Source organism: Dendropsophus ebraccatus, chromosome 9 (genome assembly GCF_027789765.1).
Source record: "Dendropsophus ebraccatus isolate aDenEbr1 chromosome 9, aDenEbr1.pat, whole genome shotgun sequence".
In the NCBI taxonomy this organism is placed as follows: domain Eukaryota; kingdom Metazoa; phylum Chordata; class Amphibia; order Anura; family Hylidae; genus Dendropsophus; species Dendropsophus ebraccatus.
In genome coordinates, this window is record NC_091462.1 from 115,136,607 (window position 1) to 115,159,195 (window position 22,589).

Consider the following 22,589-nt stretch of genomic DNA (forward strand, 5'->3'; position numbering starts at 1 on the left):
GGGAAAGTGCTGGCATGGGCTACACCCCTGTGGGATCAGGATGATCTCCAAGCCTTTCTGTCAGAGTTCTGGTGTGACCTCAAAGAGCCAGCACATGTGTCTTTTACAGCGACTGCTTTTCTGAACCGGCGGCAAGGAAATTCTTGAGCTGGGGAATATCCAGTACAATACCGTACTTTGGCTGCGGAGCTCAATTGGAACAATGCTACTCTTGCTGATACTTTCAAGAAGGGACTTGCCTGTCGAGATCTTCCTTCCCCTTTGAATGAACTGATCAACTTGCCTACCCAGATCATGGTTCAGCTCTCTAAAAGAGAGGAAGAGGTCTGCTAGGAATTCAAATTGGTTTATTCTCGATGCATTTTTTGGTTGGCTCCAGGGTTTCAGAGGCCACTTGTTCCCCTGCCTCCACCTCTTACTGAGGAGCCTATGCAAGTGGACATAGTTTGTCTGGCGCAAGAGGAGAGAACTCACAGTCGGGAACACAACTTGTGTCTACTCTGAACCAGTCCCGATCATTTTTGCTTAAACTGCCCACAACATCCTCAGCGTCCGGCAAACAGTTGCACCTAGGCAATGTAGGAGAGGCCTTCCTAGGTGTGAATGCATACTCTCCAAGACTGTCTTGCCGGTCCAGATCTCAGATTCTATCAGACCACCGCATACCTGGATTCAGGTTCTGCAGGCAACTTTGTTAATGCCTTCTTAGTTCAAAGATGGCAACTCCCAGTGATCTAACTTACTAAATCATTGAGAATTCCATCTGTTATGGGAGAACCCCTAAAGGCTCTATTCCACGGGCCGACATAGAGGAGCAAACAAGTGCTCTCAGCACTTGTTTGCTCCTTATTCCCCGCTCGCTGCCGCCACTATTCCATGTGGCAGCAGCGAGCAAGTGAGTGCGGGAGGAGCGGCGGAGAGGCTGCCCGGGTGATCGGTGATCGTCTGGGCAGCCCATAGGATATAGCGGCAGTTTGCTGCCGACGCTCCTATTCCACGGAGTGACAACAGCAGGTCGCTGCTATATCACAGTCGCTTGTTTTTCAACATGTTGAAAAACAAGCGACTGCAACGATCAGCCGACATGAACGATGTTATCTGATTGTTGCCCTCTATTCCATGGGACGATTATCGGCTGTAACGGCCGATAATCGTTCGGTGGAATAGGGCCTTAAGTCAAACTATTCATATAAAGGCGGTGAGCTTTCAAGTGGGCACTCTGCATAAGGAAGAGATTACACAATAAAATTATGGGCATAAATTCTGAATCATTGCAAAAAATATATTTTATTTACCATGATTGTGTTAATAACATGATAAGAAGAATAAAAGGACTAAAAAGATATATTTAAAAACAACTTTTCAGATTACCCTAAAGAATAGATGCCCCCTAACCATGGAACTGTTTGTCTCCAAGAAGCCCAATTTTTTCCAAGCTTGACCTGCCGGGGTGCCTGTAACTTGATTTGCATTCCTGAGGGCGACAAATGGAAAACAGCCTTCCATGCCCTGTACGGACACTATTAGTATTTGTGTTATCCACATACCACTCTTATGATATGGCAGCGTGTGGTGTGAGTTCTTTGGGATTCTGAGGGAATTGAATGGGGTGCTGTGTCAGGTCTCCTAAGTGTATCTTCTCTATAGCACACTTGTTAGGCAGACTCCATTGTAGTGAGGTTAAACAGGTTTTATTCTGGTACATTATCCATACAGTAAAACTCCATCAGTCATAAACATCAGAGTGAGACAATGTTGAAATGATTCTTCACATAGGGAGGGTATGTTTCAGGTACCTGTATATATCAGTAATATCCTGTAACACCCTCTGCTGCTTCTCACTGGGCTGGAGTCTCTCTCCCTGTGGTAAATCCTGGTCTCTCTCTGTGGTAAAACTTGGTCTGTAATGTTATTTTCTGGCTCTTTATATAAATCTGACTTTCTCTGTGTGTTTTTACCTCACAGTACAACAGGATTTCTTGTTCATTTCTGTCTTTTTCACACAACAAAATGCTTCCTTTTACCTCATAGCACACACACTGACTCACAGACTCTGACTGAATCTCCACACAAGATCCTTCTGAGCTCCTCCCCTTTTTCCCAGCATGCACAGCACACATCTGCCTGTTAACTGCTTCACTGCTGGACAATTACCAATATTATGTGCTGGCACCACTGGCACTCTCTAACTGCCAGACAGTGGTCATTATTACCCTTTACAGTAATAGTCAATATTACCCTGGGCCACATTCTCCCCCTCTGGATTAATGTCGTCCTCGACATTCAGCACTTTACACTAGTTGAGGACGGGCCAAGATGAGTCTGCTAGACTTCCAAGTTTGTCACTTTGGCTTTTGCCCTAAATAAGTTTTATCTCTCAAGTGTTTGACCGGTCCTAAACACTCAAAAGTACCTACTGGTATACTAGTTTTACATTTCTTTTCAACTATCACAACAGTGATACTATTTTCTAGGCCTGCCTCTTTTCAAAGTGGAAGGGAGGTGATGACTTCAACGTTGTTGACAAGTAATAAACAAACCAAAACGTAATCACACATCCTAAGCTATAACTAAACTACATTCTCGAAGTTATCCTGGAAAAGAAGAAGTTAAAAAGAGCAAACAAAACAGTTTCAAATGAACAGTTCACATTTAGTCCTTGTGCTGAAATGTTTAAGACCATCTTCAATCAACTCAATTCCTATGCTAACTTGCTAAGAAACTCTTTTACGTTTTAGTCCATTGAATAGTCTTTTAAACCATTTCACAGTTCTTCCAGAATTTGTGGTCGTAAAATACCTCTCAGGTTGGTTTAACTGGTCTGTGGACAACAAAACCTGTTTTACCTCAACAGTTCTTGGTACTGTACTTGGTTGTCCCAATGTGTCATATGTGAGCATCACAGGCCTTCGCCTTTCTCTTAAGGACATTTTCTGGCTTAGCACTTCTTCTGATATTTCTGTTCCATCACTTTCATCAGTCTCTGAGATTTCTGGTTCAGAAGATAATGCTGGTTCATCCTGTTGTGGTGTAATCACATCAACTGTCTCTGACTCCATGACTGGATCAACTATTTCGGTGCTTTCTGCTGGCTCTTCCATTTCTGTATCTTGAATCTGTTTCTGGAGTTTTTCTGGTGTTCCTTCTATTACTTCACATTCATTAGATAACTCCTGTGGCACAAACTCTGCCGCATCAGGATTCAAGTCACTCCTCTTATCAAAACGACTATGGATTTCTGCTGGCATACGAAGCACATAGGTTTGATCTTCCTCATCTGAGCTTTCCAAATCATTTTCTACAATAGGTAACTCCTTAGGTTGCTGTTTCCTTGAAGGCTTTGGTTGGTATGTAACTTCAGGGATTGGTTTCTCTGGTGGTAGATAGTCACAAGGTAGCAACAGGTTCCGATGCAAGATTCTTGTCTTGTTGCCTCCTGTTTCAGGTTTAATCTCATACACTGGGCTGTCTTTGCTCTTCCTTTTGACTACGACATAAATCTTGTCTTCCCAATATGAACAAAGATTTCCTGGTCCACCTCTATCATGTAGATTTCTGACCAACACACGGCTACCTGTTGTTAATTCTGCTCCATGACACTTTTTGTCATAATATGCTTTACTTTTGCTCTGTCCTTTAGTGACAACTTTTGAAAAAATGTTATATGCCTCTGTCATGCGCTCTTTCCATGCACAGACATATTCAGGATAGGTCTTGAAAGTCTCTGACACCGGAGTATCGAACATAATATCAATAGGTAATCGTGGAGATCTGCCAAATAACAGGTAAAATGGAGAATAACCTGTTGCATCACTCTTTGTGCAGTTGTAGGCATGGACTAATTTTGTTAGGGAGTTCTTCCAATCTCTTTTCTCTTCAGAGGTTAAAGTCTTCAACATTGACAGTAGAGTACGATTGAAGCGTTCCACCTGTCCATTACCTTCTGGATGGTAAGGTGTTGTATGGGATCTCTGAATCCTACAATACTTCCCTAATTTGGCAAAGAGTTGATTTTCAAACTCTCTTCCTTGGTCATGATGAAGCTTGGTAGGAAATCCAAACTTTAATGAAAAGTCATTAAAGATCTTTTCTGCTGCTGTCTTTCCAGATTTGTTGGTAGTGGCATAGGCTTGTGCAAACCTGGTGAAATGGTCCATAACCACTAAGATGTATCCATATCCTCCTTTACACTTGTCAAGATGTAGAAAGATCTAAGACACCATCTCAAATGGGTATGTGCTTGTAATGTTACCCATTGGCGCTCTTGTTGGCTTGTTGGGACGTTTGTCTTTTAAACAGCCACATTCTCTGGTCACATAATGTTCAATGTCTTTCTGCATGTATGGCAAGAAGAAGCTTTCACGAACTAGGTTCACTGTTCTCTCAATTCCTAAGTGTCCCATTTCTTCATGAAGTTCTCTGAACACCATCCGATGGTAAACCTTTGGTAACACTAACTGCAGATTTGGTCCTCTTTTGCGGTAGAGTATCCCTTCTGTACTGAGGTGTAATTTCGGCCATTCTCTCAGCAAAAGACTTGTGGCTGGAGACTCTGTTTCTCGCTCCTTCTTGCTAGGTAACCTATCTTGGTTGATGTAGTGGAGTACTCTTCCAATGACTTTGTCCTCTTTCTGAGCTCTCCTGATAGATTCTTTTGGAAGCTGGCGGATTGAAAAGGTATGAAGCTGTTCCATATCCTTTACTGTCTCTTCCACTGTCAATGGGCACCACATAGGTGTGTATTCTTCTTGCTGGACTTGTACTGCTTGCACAGTACTTACTATAGCTTCCAAACTAATTTCTTCACAGCACTGTTGCATGAATTCCTCTGGTTCTAAGGGCATTCTTGACAACACATCTGCATCAACATTAGCTTTTCCTGGGCGATATTTGATGCTGAAGTTAAAGTCTGCTAATTCTGCCACCCATCTTTGACCAGTGGCACTGAGCTTTGCAGTGGAGAGGACATAAGTTAGTGGGTTATTGTCTGTATAGACCACAAACTCTGGACTGTAGTACAGGTAATCTCTAAACCGTTCGCATATAGCCCACTTCATGGCAAGAAATTCTATCTTACCAGAATGCAGATGGTAGTTCTTCTCAGCTGCTGTCAAGGTTCTTGAACCATAGCCAATGACTCTCAGTTTGCCATCTTGACACTGGTACAGGACTGCTCTAAGCCCCACTTGAGATGCGTTACAATGAAGAACTTCCAGTACTGAAGCTCTTCCAGTACTTCTTGGTGATGTGGTGTCCAGTTGATAGGTTGTTGAACAGAAGCAGAGTTCCTTCCTTTGAGTTTAGGTCTACCTTTGTTCATCTTCTTTTCTCTGGGTGTCACTGAACTTGAAGTTATTAATGATATTGAGAATGCAATTAACAGCAATGTTTCTATCTTTGCAGATGACACCAAGCTTTGTAGTACAGTACAGTCTATGGAGGATGTGCAGATGTTACAGGCTTTGTAGTACAGTACAGTCTATGGAGGATGTGCAGATGTTACAGGCTTTGTAGTACAGTCCAGTCTATGGAGGATATGCAGATGTTACAGGATGACTTAGACACACTGAGTGTTTGGGCGGCCACTTGGCAAATGAGGTTCAATGTGGATAAATGTAAAGTTATGCACCTGGGTACTAATAACCCACATGCATCATATGTCCTGGGGGAGTTACTCTGGGAGAGTCGCTGATGGAGAAGGATCTGGGTGTACTTGTAGATAATAGACTACAGAACAGCACACAATGTCAGTCAGCTGCTTCTAAGGCTAGCAGAATATTGTCATGCATTAAAACAGGCATGGACTCTGGGAACAGGGATATAATATTACCGCTTTATAAATCTTTGGTGCGGCCTCATCTGGAGTATGCTGTCCAGTTTTGGAACCCGATTCATAAAAAGGACGTTCTAGAGCTGGAGAGGGTACAAAGACGGGCAACTAAACTAATAAGGGGATTGGAGCATCTTAGTTATGAGGAGAGATTAACAGAATTAAATTTGTTTAGTTTGGAGAAGAGACGTTTAAGGGGAGATATGATTAACTTATTTAAATATATAAATGGCCCCTACAAGAGATATGGGGAAAAGATGTTCCAGGTAAAACCCCCTCAAAGGACAAGGGGGCATTGCCTCCGCCTGGAGAGACAAGGGGGCGCTGCCTCCGCCCGGAGAGACAAGGGGGCACTGCCTCCACCCGGCGAGACAAGGGGGCGCTGCCTCCACCTGGAGAGACAAGGGGGCACTGCCTCCGCCTGGAGAAAAAAAGGTTCAATCTCCGGAGGCGACAAGCCTTCTTTACCATGAGAACTGTGAATCTGTGGAACAGTCACCACAGGATCTGGTCACAGCAAAAACAGTAGAGGGCTTCAAAACCGGCCTAGACAAGTTCTTAGACCAAAATAATATAAATGCATATGTATAGAACTATCACCCCTCCCCCTTCTCTGTATCCATCCCCTCCTTGGTTGAACTTGATGGACATGTGTCTTTTTTTAACCTATTGACTATGTAACTATGTAACTATGAATTGTTCTTTTAACTCCTGCAGCTGAGTCTGTTGGGGAGATACCTGACTTTCTGTCCCCTGTACTGATTCTGGTTTCACAGCCTGCACACTGTCAATAAATTGAGTTAAGGCCCTATTACACCAACAGATCTGACGACAGATTATCTGCCAAAGATTTGAAGCCAAACCCAGGAGTAGATTTGAAAAGAGGAGAAATCCAGTCTTTCCTATATGACCTGATCTCTGTTTATAGTCCGTTCCTGGGTTTGGCTTCAAATCTTTGACAGATAATCTGTCGTCAGATCTGTTGGTGGAATAGGGCCTTAAGTCTCTAAGGGTACAAACACACACACCGTATACGCAGCTTATTTACTGCTGCGATACGCAGCAGATACGCAGCAGATTAGATCTAAATAACTGAACACAGCATCAAATCTGCACCATCAAATCTGCTGCGTATCTGCTGCGTATACGGTGTGTGTGTTTGTACCCTAAAGAAACACCAATAGAGTGTCCTCCTCCTGACTGTCCTCCAACTCATCCAATAATCGGTTCAAGGCTGCCAAAAGCTGTCGGCGATTATGCGCCTGAGCAAGATGCTCCTCTGGTAGCTTCATGAATCTGGCAACTGTCCCCAGTTCTGCATAGGACAACTGCAGCAGCAACTCACTGACCTTATTGATGTGTCCCTCCACATCCATGGTTGGAAATCTATTTGTTTACTTTTAACACAGTTCTACTGTATTGTTGGATGGTGTACTGTCTCTTTAAGACTGAGTGAACATGCTGGCTTATGCTGACATTTTCTGTGTGCTGCAGATATAACTGGGCTACCCTGTGTCTCAGTGTGGCTGTTATATCCCAGGTTATGCTGATGTCTCTGGATTGTCTTTAGGGCTATCCAAGCAGAATGCTGTCCCCCTTATTCTTCAGATTCCTCTCATAATTCCCCGTACGGGCCACCAGAATTGTTATCCACACACCACTCTTATGATATGGCAGCGTGTGGTGTGAGTACTTTGGGATTCTGAGGGAATTGAATGGGGTGCTGTGTCAGGTCTCCTAAGTGTATCTTCTCTATAGCACACTTGTTAGGCAGACTCCATTGTAGTGAGGTTAAACAGGTTTTATTCTGGTACATTATCCATACAGTAAAACTCCATCAGTCATAAACATCAGAGTGAGACAATGTTGAAATGATTCTTCACATAGGGAGGGTATGTTTCAGGTACCTGTATATATCAGTAATATCCTGTAACACCCTCTGCTGCTTCTCACTGGGCTGGAGTCTCTCTCCCTGTGGTAAATCCTGGTCTCTCTCTGTGGTAAAACTTGGTCTGTAATGTTATTTTCTGGCTCTTTATATAAATCTGACTTTCTCTGTGTGTTTTTACCTCACAGTACAACAGGATTTCTTGTTCATTTCTGTCTTTTTCACACAACAAAATGCTTCCTTTTACCTCATAGCACACACACTGACTCACAGACTCTGACTGAATCTCCACACAAGATCCTTCTGAGCTCCTCCCCTTTTTCCCAGCATGCACAGCACACATCTGCCTGTTAACTGCTTCACTGCTGGACAATTACCAATATTATGTGCTGGCACCACTGGCACTCTCTAACTGCCAGACAGTGGTCATTATTACCCTTTAGGGTACAAACACACACAGCAGATACGCAGCAGATTTGATACTGTGTTCAGTTATTTAGATCTAATCTGCTGCGTATCTGCTGCGTATCTGTTGCGTATCGCAGCAGTAAATACGCAGCGTATAAGCCGTGTGTGTTTGCACTTACAGTAATAGTCAATATTACCCTGGGCCACATTTGCTAATGCTGTTTTGGGCTCTGCATCTTATGGAGAATCACTTCTACGTAGGGATGAGCGAACTTTTGAAAAGTTCGGTTTGGTTCGATCTGACGAACTTTCGTGAAGTGAAGAACCGAACCTAAAACGAACCTTGCTATAACGGCTGAATAATTGCAGCTACAATAGTGGGAGTCTGATAGGGTGTAGTTTCATTTAGTTGCAGTTGTGATTACAATAAACAAAAGTGGAAAAAATCAAAGTGCAAAAATAGTGAAAAAAAATTAGCCAAGGTGTAAGTGATTACATGGGACATAGGACACAAACTTCCTTTGTCCCAACAGGGTGGAAAACAGACATTTGACAGTGGAACCAGCAGCAGTAATAGTACTGTATTGGACCCAGTATGGTTGAGAACAGACAATTGATGGAGATGGAGGAGGCAGCAGCACTTGATTGCACCCAGCCCAGTATGGTTGAGAAGAGACTATTGGAGGAGGCGGCACCACTTGATTGCACTTAGGCCAGTATGGTTGAGAACAGACTATTTGAGGAGGAGGCAGTACCTGATTGCACCCAGGCCAGAATGGTTGAGAACAGACAATTCACAGAGGAGGAGGATGTTCAGCCTTGGAGTGGTGGCCTCAAAAGGGATCAACAATTGGCAGGAAATGTTCGAAGAAACCTGTGCACTATGAGGTTTATCACATGTGCCATAAAAGTTGTATGACGCAGCCCTCCCTGCTGCACTGCAGAGACAATGTTCTTCCCATTGTCGGCTACAACACTTCCCACCGTTAGTTGACCTGGGGTCAGCCATTCATATATCTCCTCCCTGGTGGTCCGGAGGAGCTCCTGCCCACTGTGGCTCCGTTCATCCAGGCTCACCAAATGGAGGACAGCCTGAGAGCGCTGGGCCTGACATCGTTGGTAAGACACCGGGGCAGGTTGGATTGCAATCAAAGCGGCGGATGGTTGCAAGGTGGTGGAGGCAGAACTGGTGCAGAACTGGCCCCATAAAGCACCGTGGAGGTGACAGTGGCAAGAATGGGCCAACTTCCTGGTGGTCTTCTGGGAGGATGTTGACCCAATAAGCAGTAACTGCCATGTACTGCCCTTGCCCATAATTAAAGCACCAGACATCAGCACTGGGGTGCACGGTCTTGGACACCAAGAATCCCAATGAGTCGCTAACATTTTTCTACACAACTGTGCAGTGATGGGACAGCTGATGGGACTTTTTTTTTAAACTTTTTTTGTTTGCTGGGACAGCGATGGGACTTTTTTTTTAAACTTTTTTGTTGCGGTTAAACAGAGAGATTTTATCTTAATAAAGTAGATCAGCTTGAACACTGAAGTTGCTTTCATGTGTCTTGGTTGATACTCACAGACAGCTGTCACATTACATTTTTGATTAGGCAGCACCCAGGTATATCTGAGGAGACTAATTTAAGGTCTCACCCTAACAGGACGTCACACATCTTGATATTCACAGAAAACCAGGATACAAGGGATTATAGGAGTAATAATAATAATATAGGAGTAATAATCCCTTGTATCCTGGTCTATTCTGTCATTTTATTTGTTGTTGTTATTTTAACCAGATTTGTTACGAGCTTTCTCAAAGTTCGGTTCAATGATGAACCGAAGTTTTTGCAAAGTTCATAATGAATCTGGTTCGTTATGGTTCGGTTCACTCATCCCTACCTCTATGCCAAACGGGAGAAATGCCACTTCCATCAGTGCAGTCTTCCTTTCGTTGACTGTATTATCTCTGAAAAGGGTCTACTATTAGATCCAGCCAAGCTCTCTGCTGTTCTTTAATGGGCTCGTCCTATCTGCCTTCGGCAATCCATTGTTGGCTTTTTAGGGTTTGTCAATTATTACCCTCACTTTGTTCCTCACTATTCCACAGTGGTAGCACCTACTGTTGTGCTCACCTGGAAAAATAGCAGCCAAACAAGCAACAAAAACCAACTTCTATACAAGGAGCGCAGGTGAAGGTACCACAAGTCTCAGCTAGACGAGTCGATCCTACATTGCAGGTAATGAGAGGTGTCTATACTTGCAGACCATAGGGGCGGAAAACGGAGAAATATTTGCAGCAACGCGTTTTTCTGCCCCCAAATGCAGGGGGGCCTTTCTCAAGCACTTCAAGACAACACAATGTTCCAAACTATACTCATACTTACATACAATCACAAAGTATCACGGCTAAGCCACTTCCTAAAACATCTTACTCATACTGCACACACCGGCGACGTGCGACCATCACACCAGCCTCTAGGAGCGGAAGTGACGTATCGCACTAAGCAGTGAGGGAACGCCACCGGCGTGGGCAGACCTTAAATTGCAACCTAGGTTGCACAAGCAGCTCTACGACATAAAGGCCCTATTCCACCAACATCTGACAACAGATTATCTGCCAAAGATTTGAAGCCAAAGCCAGGAACAGACTATAAACAGAGAACAGGTCATAAAGGAAAGACTGGATTTCTCCTCTTTTCAAATCCACTCCTGGCTTTGGCTTCAAATCTTTGGCAGATAATCTGTCGTCAGATCTGTTGGTGGAATAGGGCCTTTAGTGTAGATATCTGGTGAAAACCAATGTGACTTAATAACAAACAGCTGAAAGGTGCAAAATATAAAGAGGGGTTGGTTCGTAGCATAATATAGAAACTTAAAATATATACGGTATATATAGAAACTTAAGCAGGCCCGGACTGGTAATCTGGCAAGGCGGGCAAATGCCCGCTGGGCTGGCCAGATTACCAGTCCGTGGGCCGCTTCTGCCCGCTCCGGTCACCGCAGCCCGCTCGGTCCGCCTCCTGTCACCGGATCACAGCCTCTGCCCGCTCCGGTCACCGCAGCCCGCTCGGCCCGCCCCTGACGTGCTCCGCTAATCCAATCAACGTGGAGCAGCGTGGGGCCGCTGCGGCCGGCCGTGGAACGCGCGTTACGTGCACCGCAGCGGCCCCACGCTGCTCCACGTTGATTGGATTAGCAGAGCACGTCAGGGGCGGGCCGAGCGGGCTGCGGTGACTGTAGCGGTTAGAGGCTGTGATCCTTTGACAGGAGGCGGACTGAGCGGGCTGCGGTGACCGGAGCGGGCAGAGGCGGGCTCCGGTGACAGGAGGCCACAGGAGCGAGCTGCGGTGATAGGAGGTAACAGGAGCGGGCTGCGGTGACCGGGGGCCATCTATCAAGGAGGGGGAGAAGAGAGAGGGGGGCCATCTATAAAGGGGGGAGAAGAGAGAGGGGGGCCATCTATAAAGGAGGGGGGAGAAGAGAGAGGGGGGCCATCTATAAAGGAGGGGGGAGAGAGGGGGGGCATCTATAAAGGAGGGGGGAGAAGAGAGAGGGGAGGGCATCTATAAAGGAGGGGGGAGAAGAGAGAGGGGGGCCATCTATAAAGAAGGGGGGAGAAGAGTGAGGGGCCCATCTATAAAGGGGAGAGAAGAGTGAGGGGGCCATCTATAAAGGGGGAGAGAAGAGTGAGGGGGCCATCTATAAAGGGGGGGGAGAAGAGAGAGGGGGGCCATCTATAAAGGAGGGGGGAGAAGAGTGAGGGGGCCATCTATAACAGTGGGGGCCATCTATAAAGGAAGGGGGAGAAGAGAGAGGGGGCCATCTATAACAGAGGGGGCCATCTATAAAGGAGGGGGGAGAAGAGAGAGGGGGCCATCTATAAAGGAGGGAGGAGAAGAGAGAGGGGGGCCATCTATAAAGGAGGGGGGAGAAGAGTGAGGGGGCCATCTATAAAGGGGGAGAGAAGAGTGAGGGGGCCATCTATAAAGGGGGGGGGAGAAGAGAGAGGGGGGGCCCATCTATAAAGGAGGGTGGAGAAGAGTGAGGGGGCCATCTATAACAGAGGGGGCCATCTATAAAGGAGGGGGGAGAAGAGAGAGGGGGCCATATATAACAGAGGGGGCCATCTATAAAGGAGGGGGGAGAAGAGAGAGGGGGCAATCTATAAAGAAGGGGGGAGAAGAGAGAGGGGGGCCATCTATAAGGGAGGGGGAAAAGAAAGGGGGGCCATCTATAAGGGAGGGGGGGAGAGAGAGGGGGCCATCTATAAGGGAGGGGGAGAAGAGAGGGGGGCCATCTATAAGGGAGGGGGAGAGAGAGGGGGCCATCTATAAGGGAGGGGGGAGTGAGAGGGGGCCATCTATAAGGGAAGCGGGAGAGAGAGGGGGGCATCTATAAAGGGGATAAGAGAGAGGGGGCCATCTATAAGGGGGCTACATAGAGGGATGCATATACAATAAGGGGGGTCACATAGAGTTAGCCTACCCACTAAATGAGGGTGGAAAGGGGCCAATACAGATGTGCAGTTTGTATAGAGATGAGGATGGTGTCAGAGTGAGGAGCCTAATATGTCTGTCTGGCAGATTCTGTGGATTCGTGGCTCGGAGAAGTTCTCATAATGGCCCAGGGCAGATGGAGAAGAAAATGAAAAGGGAAGAACTCTGATCAGAAAAGACATCCCCTGTGAGTCACCTGATGTAACTGCACTGTAATGTATATGGTGTACAGAACCTGTGTGGAGCTGCGTCCACCTCTATATTACTGTATGAGGTGATAGTGATATGTGTACAGTGGATGTTATTTAGAAGCAGCGGTGGTATTAGTCAGTATGTGATGGTATTAGTCAGTATGCGGTAGTATTAGCCAGTATGTGATGGTATTAGTCAGTATGCGGTGACATTAGTCAGTATGCGGTGGTATTAGTTAGTGTGTGGTGGTATTAGTGTGTTGAGGTGTCAGTCAGGATGCGGTGATATTAGTCAGTATGTGGTGGTATTAGTTAGTATGCGGTGGTATTAGTTAGTATGCGGTGACATTAGTCAGTATGCGGTGGGATTAGTCAGTATGTGGTGGTATTAGTCAGTATGTGGAAGTGTCAGTCAGTATGCGGTGGGATTAGTCAGTATGCGGTGGTATTAGTTAGTATGTGGTGGTATTAGTATGCGGTGGTATTAGTTAGTATGTGGTGACATTAGTCAGTATGCGGTGATATTAGTCAGTATGCGGTGGTATTAGTCAGTATGTGGTGGTATTAGTTAGTATGCGGTTGTATTAGTCAGTATGTGGTTGTATTAGTCAGTATGTGGTGGCATTAGTCAGTATGCGGTTGTATTAGTCAGTATGCGGTGGTATTAGTCAGTGTGTGGTGGTATTAGTCAGTATGCGGTGGGATTAGTCAGTATGCGGTGGTATTAGTCAGTGTGTGGTGGTATTAGTCAGTGTGTGGTGGTATTAGTCAGTATGCGGTGGTATTAGTCAGTGTGCGGTGGTATTAGTTAGTGTGTGGTGGTATTAGTCAGTATGTGGTGGTATTAGTCAGTATGTGGTGGTATTAGTCAGTGTGTGGTGGTATTAGTCAGTATGCGGTGGTGGTGTTAAATTCAGCACGGTGACTGGGCCAGAAGCAGTCTGTCTCTGTACACTGTGTAGTGGTGACGACCTGTAACTGCAGCTCAGCTACACAGTACAGAGACAGAAGCTTCTGACCCCATTTACTGTGTTATTATCTGTAATTCCAGTCATGGCCGTGATGATACAACATGTGGCCGCGCTGCACTCACAGCATCCTCTCATAACGGCGAGTGGGCCCATGTGCTCGGAAATGCCAGGGCTGATTTTTAGTCCCAGTCTGGCCCTGAACTAAAGTCACTAACATTACATAATATATATAAAATGAGCTCATAGGACCAGGGGCATAGCTAGGATTCACAGGGCCCTATAGCAAGAAAAATTTTAAGGGGCCCCCCTCCCCTACGCACAACACAAAGCACTGCGCATATATTATATATATATATATATATATATATATATATATATATATACATACATACACACACATGCTCTGTGATGTGGCCAAAAAATAACATTTCTTGTGGCCAGAGCCACAAGAGTGACTGAACCGCGGCGGTTTCGGGTGCCGCGTGTAGCCCGGGACCGTAGGTATTAGCAGGCACGGTCCGATCGCCGTGCCCGCTAATACAGTAATCAGATGCAGCTGTCAAACATGACAGCTGCATCCGATTACCGGATCCAGCATCTCCCTGGTGTCTAGTGGCGGAGATCGCTCCTCCGGGATGTTATCCCGGAGGAGCGATCTCCGTTTCTGAAGCCGGCCGGGGACCGCTCCAAGATGGCGCCGTCCCCGAATCGGCACTCGTCCCCGACTCGGCAAACGAGTGCTGATCTCATGGATCTCTGCAGCATATCTATGCTGCAGAGATCTCAATGAGAGATCAAAGTGTATATACTAGAAGTCCCCTAGGGGGAATAACCCTAACCCTAGGGGAATAACCCTAACCCCAGGGGGGCTTCTAGTATATGTGTAAAAAAAATAAGAAAAGTGTTGTTGTGAATAAAAAGCCCCCTCCCCCAATAAAAGTCTGAATCACCCCCCTTTTCCCAGGTTATAAATAAAAGTAAATAAATAAATAAATAAATAAACATGTTTGCTATCGCCGCGTGCGTAATCGCCCGAACTATTAATTAATCACATTCCTGATCTCGTACGGTAAACGGCGTCAGCGCAAAAAAATCCCAAAGTGCAAAATTGCGCATTTTTGGTCGCATCAAATCCAGAAAAATTGTAATAAAAAGCGATCAAAAAGTCGCATATGCGCAATCAGAAAGATCACATCATGGCGCAAAGAATGACACCTGACACAGCCCCATAGACCAAAGGATAAAAGCGCTATAAGGGTATATTCACACGGGCGGGCTCGCAGCGAGATTCTCGCTGCGAGCCCGGCAGGTCCTGTCAGTTCCCATAAACTACATATTTGCTGCGGTCTAAACGACCGCAGCGAGTATGTAATTATACCGCGCTTAACCCCTTCTACTCCCGCCGGCTCCCCGCTGTAAGCAGCATACATTACCTGTCCTTGCTGCACGGGTCCGGCGTCCTGCTCTCCCGCCCGGCCAATCAGTGGCTGCGGCTGGGCAACACACTAATTGGCCGGACGGGAGAGCAGGACGCCGGACCCGTGCAGCAAGGACAGGTAATGTATGCTGCTTACAGCGGGGGAGCCGGCGGGAGTAGAAGGGGTTAAGCGCGGTATAATTACATACTCGCTGCGGTCGTTTAGACCGCAGCAAGTATGTAGTTTATGGGAACTGACAGGACCTGCCGGGCTCGCAGCGAGAATCTCGCTGCGAGCCCGCCCGTGTGAATATACCCTAAGCCTGGGAATGGAGCGGTTTTAAGGAACATATATTTGTTGACAATGGTTTGAATTTTTTACAGGCCATCAGATACAATACAAGTTATACATGTTACATATCGTTTTAATCGTAACGACTTGAGGAACATGCATAACAAGTCAGTTTTACCCCAGGGCGAATGGCGTAAAAACACATTTCCCCCAAATAAACAAAATGCGTTTTTTTTTTTTTTCAATTTAACCACACTTTGAATTTTTTTCTGGTTTCGCAGTGTACTTTATGCAAAAATTCAGCCTGTCATTGCAAAGTACAATTAGTGACGCAAAAAATAAGGGCTCATGTGGGTTTCTAGGTGGAAAAATGCAAGTGCTATGGCCTTTTATGCACAAGGAGGAAAAAACGAAAACGCAAAAATCGAAATTGGCTCCGTCCTTAAGGGGTTAAGCAGAAGGACACACACTCTTACCTTCTCCCCCGGGCCCCCCTCCTGCATGGGTCCCATAGCAACTGCTTACCCTGCCTCTATGGTAGCTACTTACGTACAATGATCCCCCACATAGTATACCTGGGTTTGCTACAAAAAAACATCTAATGACAAAAAATCAAATAGTATCAAAGTGAATAAATAATCTAAAAACACATCAGATGTAGATTTTTTTTAAAGAACATAAAAAAACAATTCATACATGCTCCATCATTTCGTTTAACCCCCTCAGGAATCAACATCTGGATGTTGTATATCCAGTATGATTCACGCCTGTTGAGGGGAGTGAATCTATCAGCTATTGCTCTATAGGAAAAACCTCAATTTTGCTAAAATCTTTTTCGTGTTCTAAAAACAAATGTCGAGATAAGGTATGTTTTAAAAAACCTTGCTATACATTATAACTGTGTGATTTGATTCTTCTACGTAAAGGCTGTGTGGTGCTTCTGATATACTGTAGACCGCACTCACAAAGTAAAAGATACACTACAAACAAGGAGGAACAATTCAGACGCTGTTTTATCCCAAACTTTCCTCCTGTAACGTTAGACATAAATCCTCTCTCCCCATGTGCGACATTCATACAGCATTTACAAGGTTTTTTTTACCACACCTCTCAATACCTTTTTCAATCGCTCCACACGCTCAACAACAAAAACTGTTGTTTTAGTGACTGTAGAAACATAAGTGTAACCTGGTTCATGTGTCCTATGAATAACATTGGTATCAGCACAAGAGTGGATGTCATTGTCCAGAGGACGAGCACTCTGAGAAATATTTCAGTTTTTTTTTAGGAATATTGAAATTGAATTCCCATAATGTGAATGTTACCCAAAACATTGGTCAGTCCTGTCCAATATCACTATATACTGTTCTATACCACCCAATGCTCTATACAGGTGTTCACCAGTTTTCTACCTTTTTTTGGTTTCGTGTTGTCACCAGACTGTTGGCTCGCTGAGATCTCAGGACTTTCTTCGGCTCCAGCGTTCTTCTTCTCCTCTGCTACACTGACCTCTCCACCACCCGTCCCAGGAGCTTTGTACAAGAGAAAGAACAAAGAAACAGAACAATCCTGATGATTAGAAGTCACATTATAATCCAGCATGATTAGTCTGTCTGATCCCTGGAGCCATTTTTTCTGTATAGGCCACAGTCTTACTACCAAAGCTTCCTCCCCTATCTGCCCTGCTTCAGCCTTGCCTTCATCTTCATCTAACCTTCCACTTCTGCCACCTGTGACCATACCTCCCAACCGTCCCGGATTTTGCGGGACAGTCCCGTTTTCGGGGTTCTGTCCCGCGGTTCCGGAACGGCCCCCCGTGTCCCGCATTATATGTGGCCCCAGCGAAAAAAAACAATAAACCAGTAACTCACCTGTCCGCCGGTCCCAGCAGCTCCTCTCCCGGCAGAGCGCGCACTCCCGTCATCCTCCGGGGCGGGCAGCGGGGTATAGGTAGTCACTGACTGTGCCGGAAGTGACTCATGATGAAGGCTGCAGGTCCCTTCCGGTACAGTCAGTGACTCTGTACCCCGCTGCCCGCCCCGGAGAATGACGGGAGTGCGCGCTCTGCCGGGAGAGGAGCTGCTGGGACCGGCGGACAGGTGAGTTACTGGTTTATTGTTTTTTTTTCCGCTGGGGCCACACAAATGGGGGGGTTGGATACTATGTGGGCACTATATGGGGGGATTGGCTACTCTGTGGGGTACTATATGGAGGGATTGGCTACTATGTGGGGCACTATATGGGGGATTGGCTTCTATGTGGGGCACTATATGGGGGCATTGGCTACTATGTGGGGCATATTTGGGGGCATTGGCTACCATGTGGGGCACTATATGGGGGCATTGGCTACTATGTGGGGCACTATATGGGGGATTGGCTACTATGTGGGGCATATTTGGGGGCATTGGCTACTATGTGGGGCACTATATGGGGGCATTGGCTACTATGTGGGGCACTATATGGGGGATTGGATAATATGTGGGGCACTATATGGGGGCATTGGCTACTATGTGGGGCACTATATGGGGATTGGCTACTATGTGGGGCACTATATGAGGGGATTGGATACTATTTGGGGCACTATATGGGGGATTGGCTACTATGTGGGGCACTATATGGGGATTGGCTACTATGTGGGCACTATATGGGGGATTGGCTACTATGTGGGGCACTATATGGGGGGATTGGCTACTATGTGGGGTACTATTTGGGGATTGGCTACTATGTGGGGCACTATATGGGGGATTGGCTACTATGTGGGGCACTATATGGGGATTGGCTACTATGTGGGGCACTATATGGGGACATTGGCTACTATGTGGGGCACTATATGGGGGCATTGGCTACTATGTGGGGCTCTATGTGGGGGATTGGATTCTATGTGGGGCACTACGTGGGGGATTGGATTCTATGTGGGGGATTGGATTCTATGTGGGGCACTATATGGGGGCATTGGCTACTATGTGGGGCGCTATATGGGGCATAGGCTACTATGTGGGGCACTATGTGGGGGATTGGACACTATGTGGAGCACTATGTGGGGGATTGGATTCTATGTGGGGCACTATGTGGGGGATTGGACACTATGTGGGGCTCTATGTGGGGAATTGGACACTATGTGGGGCACTATGTGGGGGATTGGATACTAAGTGGGGCACTATGTGGGGGATTGGATACTATGTGGGGCACTATGTGGGGGATTGGATATTATGTTGGTCACTACATGGGGGCATTGGATACTATGTGGGGCACTATAATGGGGGATTGGATACTATATGGGGCATTTTTGGGGGGATTGGATACTGTATAGGGCACTATTCAGTCAGCAGCATGTGGTAACTGTAGGGGAGTGGCTATGGAGGGTTGATATGGGGGCATGGCTATGGAGGGTTGCTATGGGGGCGTGGCTATGGAGGGTCGCTATGGGGGCATGGCTTTGCGGACCGCGGCGCACATGTCCCTCTTTGCTCTTTGCAAAAGTTGGGAGGTATGTGTGACCTATAACCTGCTCCTCCAGGTGATAGATGTTCTTGCAAGCAGGGGACATACCTAGTTATATAGGTTTAATTCATGAGGACTGCACTTTCTGGGCATCATTTGTGTTTCAGAGGCCTTTTAGAAGGCCTGATGCATTTGTTAGAGGATAAAAAGCTGATCAGTGGGAGTCTGATCAGTAGGACCCTTAACCCCTTCAAGACCAAGCCTATTTGCACCTAAAAGACCAGGCTCATTTTTCAAAATCTGACCTGTCTCACTTTATGCGCTCATAGCTCAGTGATGCTGTAACGTATGCTAGCGATTCTGAGATTGTTTTTTCGTCACATATGCCACTTTATATTAGTGGCAAAATTTGGTCACTACTTTGTGTGTTTTTTGTGAAAAACATCAAAATATCATGAAAAATTGAAAAAATTAGCATTTTATGAACTTTGAAATTCTCTGCTTCTAAAAAAAGAAAGTTGTATTACATAAATTAGTTACTAAGTCACATTACCAATATGTCCTCTGTTCTGGCTTCATCTCATAAACATATTTTACTTTTTTAGGGTGTTACGGGGGTTAGAAATGTATCAGCAAATTACCACATTTTCGTGAAAGTTTCCAAAACTGATTTTTTTAGGGAACAGTTCTTATTTTAAGTTGATTTAGGAGGTTTGTATACTTGAAACCCCCATAAATGACCCCATTTTGGAAACTAGACACCTTAAAGAATTAATCTAGGGGTATAATGAGCATTTTAACCCTACAGGGGCTGGAGGAAAGTATTCACCATTAGGCCGTAAAAAAATGAAAAATTAAAATTTTCCAATAATATATACATTTAGATTAAAGTTTCTCATTTTCAAAAGGAACATGAGAGAAAAAGCGGGGTGGTTACGGGCAGTCTGAGGTGGTTACGGGTAATCTGGGGTGGATACGGTCAACATGGGGTGGTCACAGGCAACCTGCTGTGGTTACGGACAATCTGGGGTGGTTGCGGACAATCTGGGGTGGTTACAGGCAACCTGCTGTAATTACGGACAATCTGGGGTGGTTGCGGACAATCTGGGGTGGTTACAGGCAACCTGCTGTGGTTACGGACAATCTGGGGTGGTTGCGGACAATCTGGGGTGGTTACAGGCAACCTGCTGTGGTTACGGATAAACTGAAGTGCTAATAGGTAATCTGAGGTGGGTACCTGTAATCTGGCGTGGTTACGGGCAATCTGGAGGGGGTCACTGGCAATTTGGGGTGGTTAGAGTCAAGGTGCAGTGTTCAGAGGCAAGGTGCGGTGGTCAGATGCAAGGTGCGGTGGTCATAGGCGACGTGCGGTGGTCATAGGTGATGTGCGGTGGTCAGAGGCGACGTGCGGTGGTCATAGGCGACGTGCGGTGGTCAGAGGCGACGTGCGGCGGTCAGAGGCGACGTGCGGTGGTCAGAGGCAAGGTGCGGTGGTCAGAGGCAACCTGCGGTGGTTGCGTGCAATCTGGGGGGTTACATGTAATCTGGCATGATTACGGGCAATCTGGGGTGGTTATGCCCAACCTGCGGTGGTTACGGGCAACCTGGAGGGGTTACAGACAATCTAGAATTGTTACGGATAGAGTGAAGTGCTTATAGCTAATCTGGGGTGGTTACATGTAATTTGGGGTGGTTACAGGCAATCTGGGGTGATTACGGACAATCTGGAGGGGGTCACTGGCAACGTGTGGTGGTTACGGGCAACGTGCGGTGGTTACGGGCAACGTGCGGTGGTTACGGGCAACGTGCGGTGGTTACGGGCAACGTGCGGTGGTTATGGGCAACGTGCGGTGGTTACGGGTAATCTGGGGGGTTACGTGCAATCTGACGTGATTACGGACAACCTGGGGTGGTTATGGGCAACGTGCGGTGGTTACGGGCAACCTGCGGTGGTTACGGGTAATCTGGGGGGGTTAGGGGTAATTTGGGAGTAAACTGCAATTATTACTATAATAAAAAGTGTGTGTTTTATTTTTTTGTATGTTTGTCACTTTTTGTACTTTACACATTCATGTTCACTGTATTACTATGATTACTGTGATATTTTCTATCACAGTAATCATAGTTCAGTGACAGAGACCAAATTGGTTTCTGTCACTTAAAATTTTCAGAGCTTGGCTGGTTGTGGAGCGCATGCGCACTTCATAACCAGCCAGGACACGGAAGAGGAAGGAGCTCCAGGAGCAGGTGAGTATATGGGGAAGGGGGGGGGGGTGACTGGGGGACGGGGGTGACAGGGGGGGTGGGGGCCACTTAGGGGGTGGGGGGACATCACTTTATATCCCCTGTCACCAATTATTCATGGTGACAGGGGATAAAAACTGCCGGGCTCCACATGGCACAAGCGATCAGCGGTATATAGTATATACCGCTGATCGCTTGTACCGCGACCCCACAGGGGGGGTCCCGATGACTGCCCCATGCTCTCCGCTACCTCCGGTGGCAGAGAGCATGGGGCTTTCATTCATTTTTCTTTTTTGATCACTGTGAACAGACATTAGTCTGTTCACAGTGATTGCGGCGGCCATCTTGGATCCGATGGCCGCCGCGGGAGGGGGGGTTAGTGACTGGGGCACTAGGGGCTGATCTGGGGTCTGATTTTTACTTATTTCATCTCCCCCCACCGTGGATTTACGGTGGGGGGGGGGAGGGGAAATACAGCGGCGGCACCGGCCCATTAGTGACCGCCGTTTCGGCAGTCACTAAGGGGTTAATGGGGGTCAGCTGCGGAATCGCAGCTGATCCTCATTATCTCTGGTGCTGTACGCAGATGAGAGCGGGATCGCTGTCCCTGCAGCGATCCCGTTCTCATCACAAAGTCCCCTCAAGTCAGGAACGTATATGTACATTCCTACTGCACGGGGCATGTGCAATAGGAACGTATATATACAGATGGCTGACGTGAAGGGGTTAAAGGGGTCACAGCAACTGGTGTCAGAAAGTTATATAGATTTGTAATTTACTTTATTTAAAAATCTCCAGTCTTCCCATACTTATCAGCTGCTGTATGTCCTGCAGTAAGGGGTGTATTCTCTCCAGGCCGACACAGTGCTCTCTACTGCCACCTCTGTCCATGTCAGGAACTGTCCTGAGCAGCAGCAAATCCCCATAGAAAACCTCTCCTGCTCTGGACAGTTCCTGACATGGACAGAGGTGGCAGCAGAGAGCACTGTGACACTGTGTCACATAAATTTTATTGTTAACCCCTTCATGTCTCATGATGTACCTCGTACCTCATGGTGGCACGAGGGGGGTTCAGAGAGGGCCCCCACTCTAAACGGCACCGCTCGCAGCTGCTATCAGCAGCCGGGGAGCGCCTCTATTCGCCGGTGCGGTCTGATTGTCGCAGCGGCTAATTAAGTATCCAAAAGCTCTTCAAGGCACATCCCTGGTGTCTAGTGGGTTGGATCCTCCCTCCTCGATCTGATCACGGGGGAAGATCTGTTCTTCTGCCCAGGCCTCAGTGTTGCAATGACGCGGATCCTGGCTCGGCAATACATTGCTGTAGGCTGCAGAACCCAGAACAATGTATCACTGATCTCATTGATCAATGCTGTATATAGAAGTCACCCAGGGAGATTTCTATATACTTGCAAAA

General features: G+C 46.6%; 1 protein-coding gene across 1 annotated transcript in view; it reads right to left on the reverse strand.

Annotated features, from left to right (window-relative positions):
* LOC138801872 (NACHT, LRR and PYD domains-containing protein 1a-like) overlaps positions 1-17,230 on the reverse strand; it is a 210,511-nt gene extending 193,281 nt beyond the window's left edge. Inside the window, exons 1-2 of the mRNA XM_069984970.1 lie at positions 17,188-17,230; positions 16,903-17,022 (exon numbers count right to left, since the gene is read on the reverse strand). Of these exons, the coding sequence (XP_069841071.1) occupies positions 16,903-17,022; positions 17,188-17,230 (163 nt within the window). The remainder of the gene's footprint in view (positions 1-16,902; positions 17,023-17,187) is intronic.
* Positions 17,231-22,589: the final 5,359 nt, after the last annotated feature.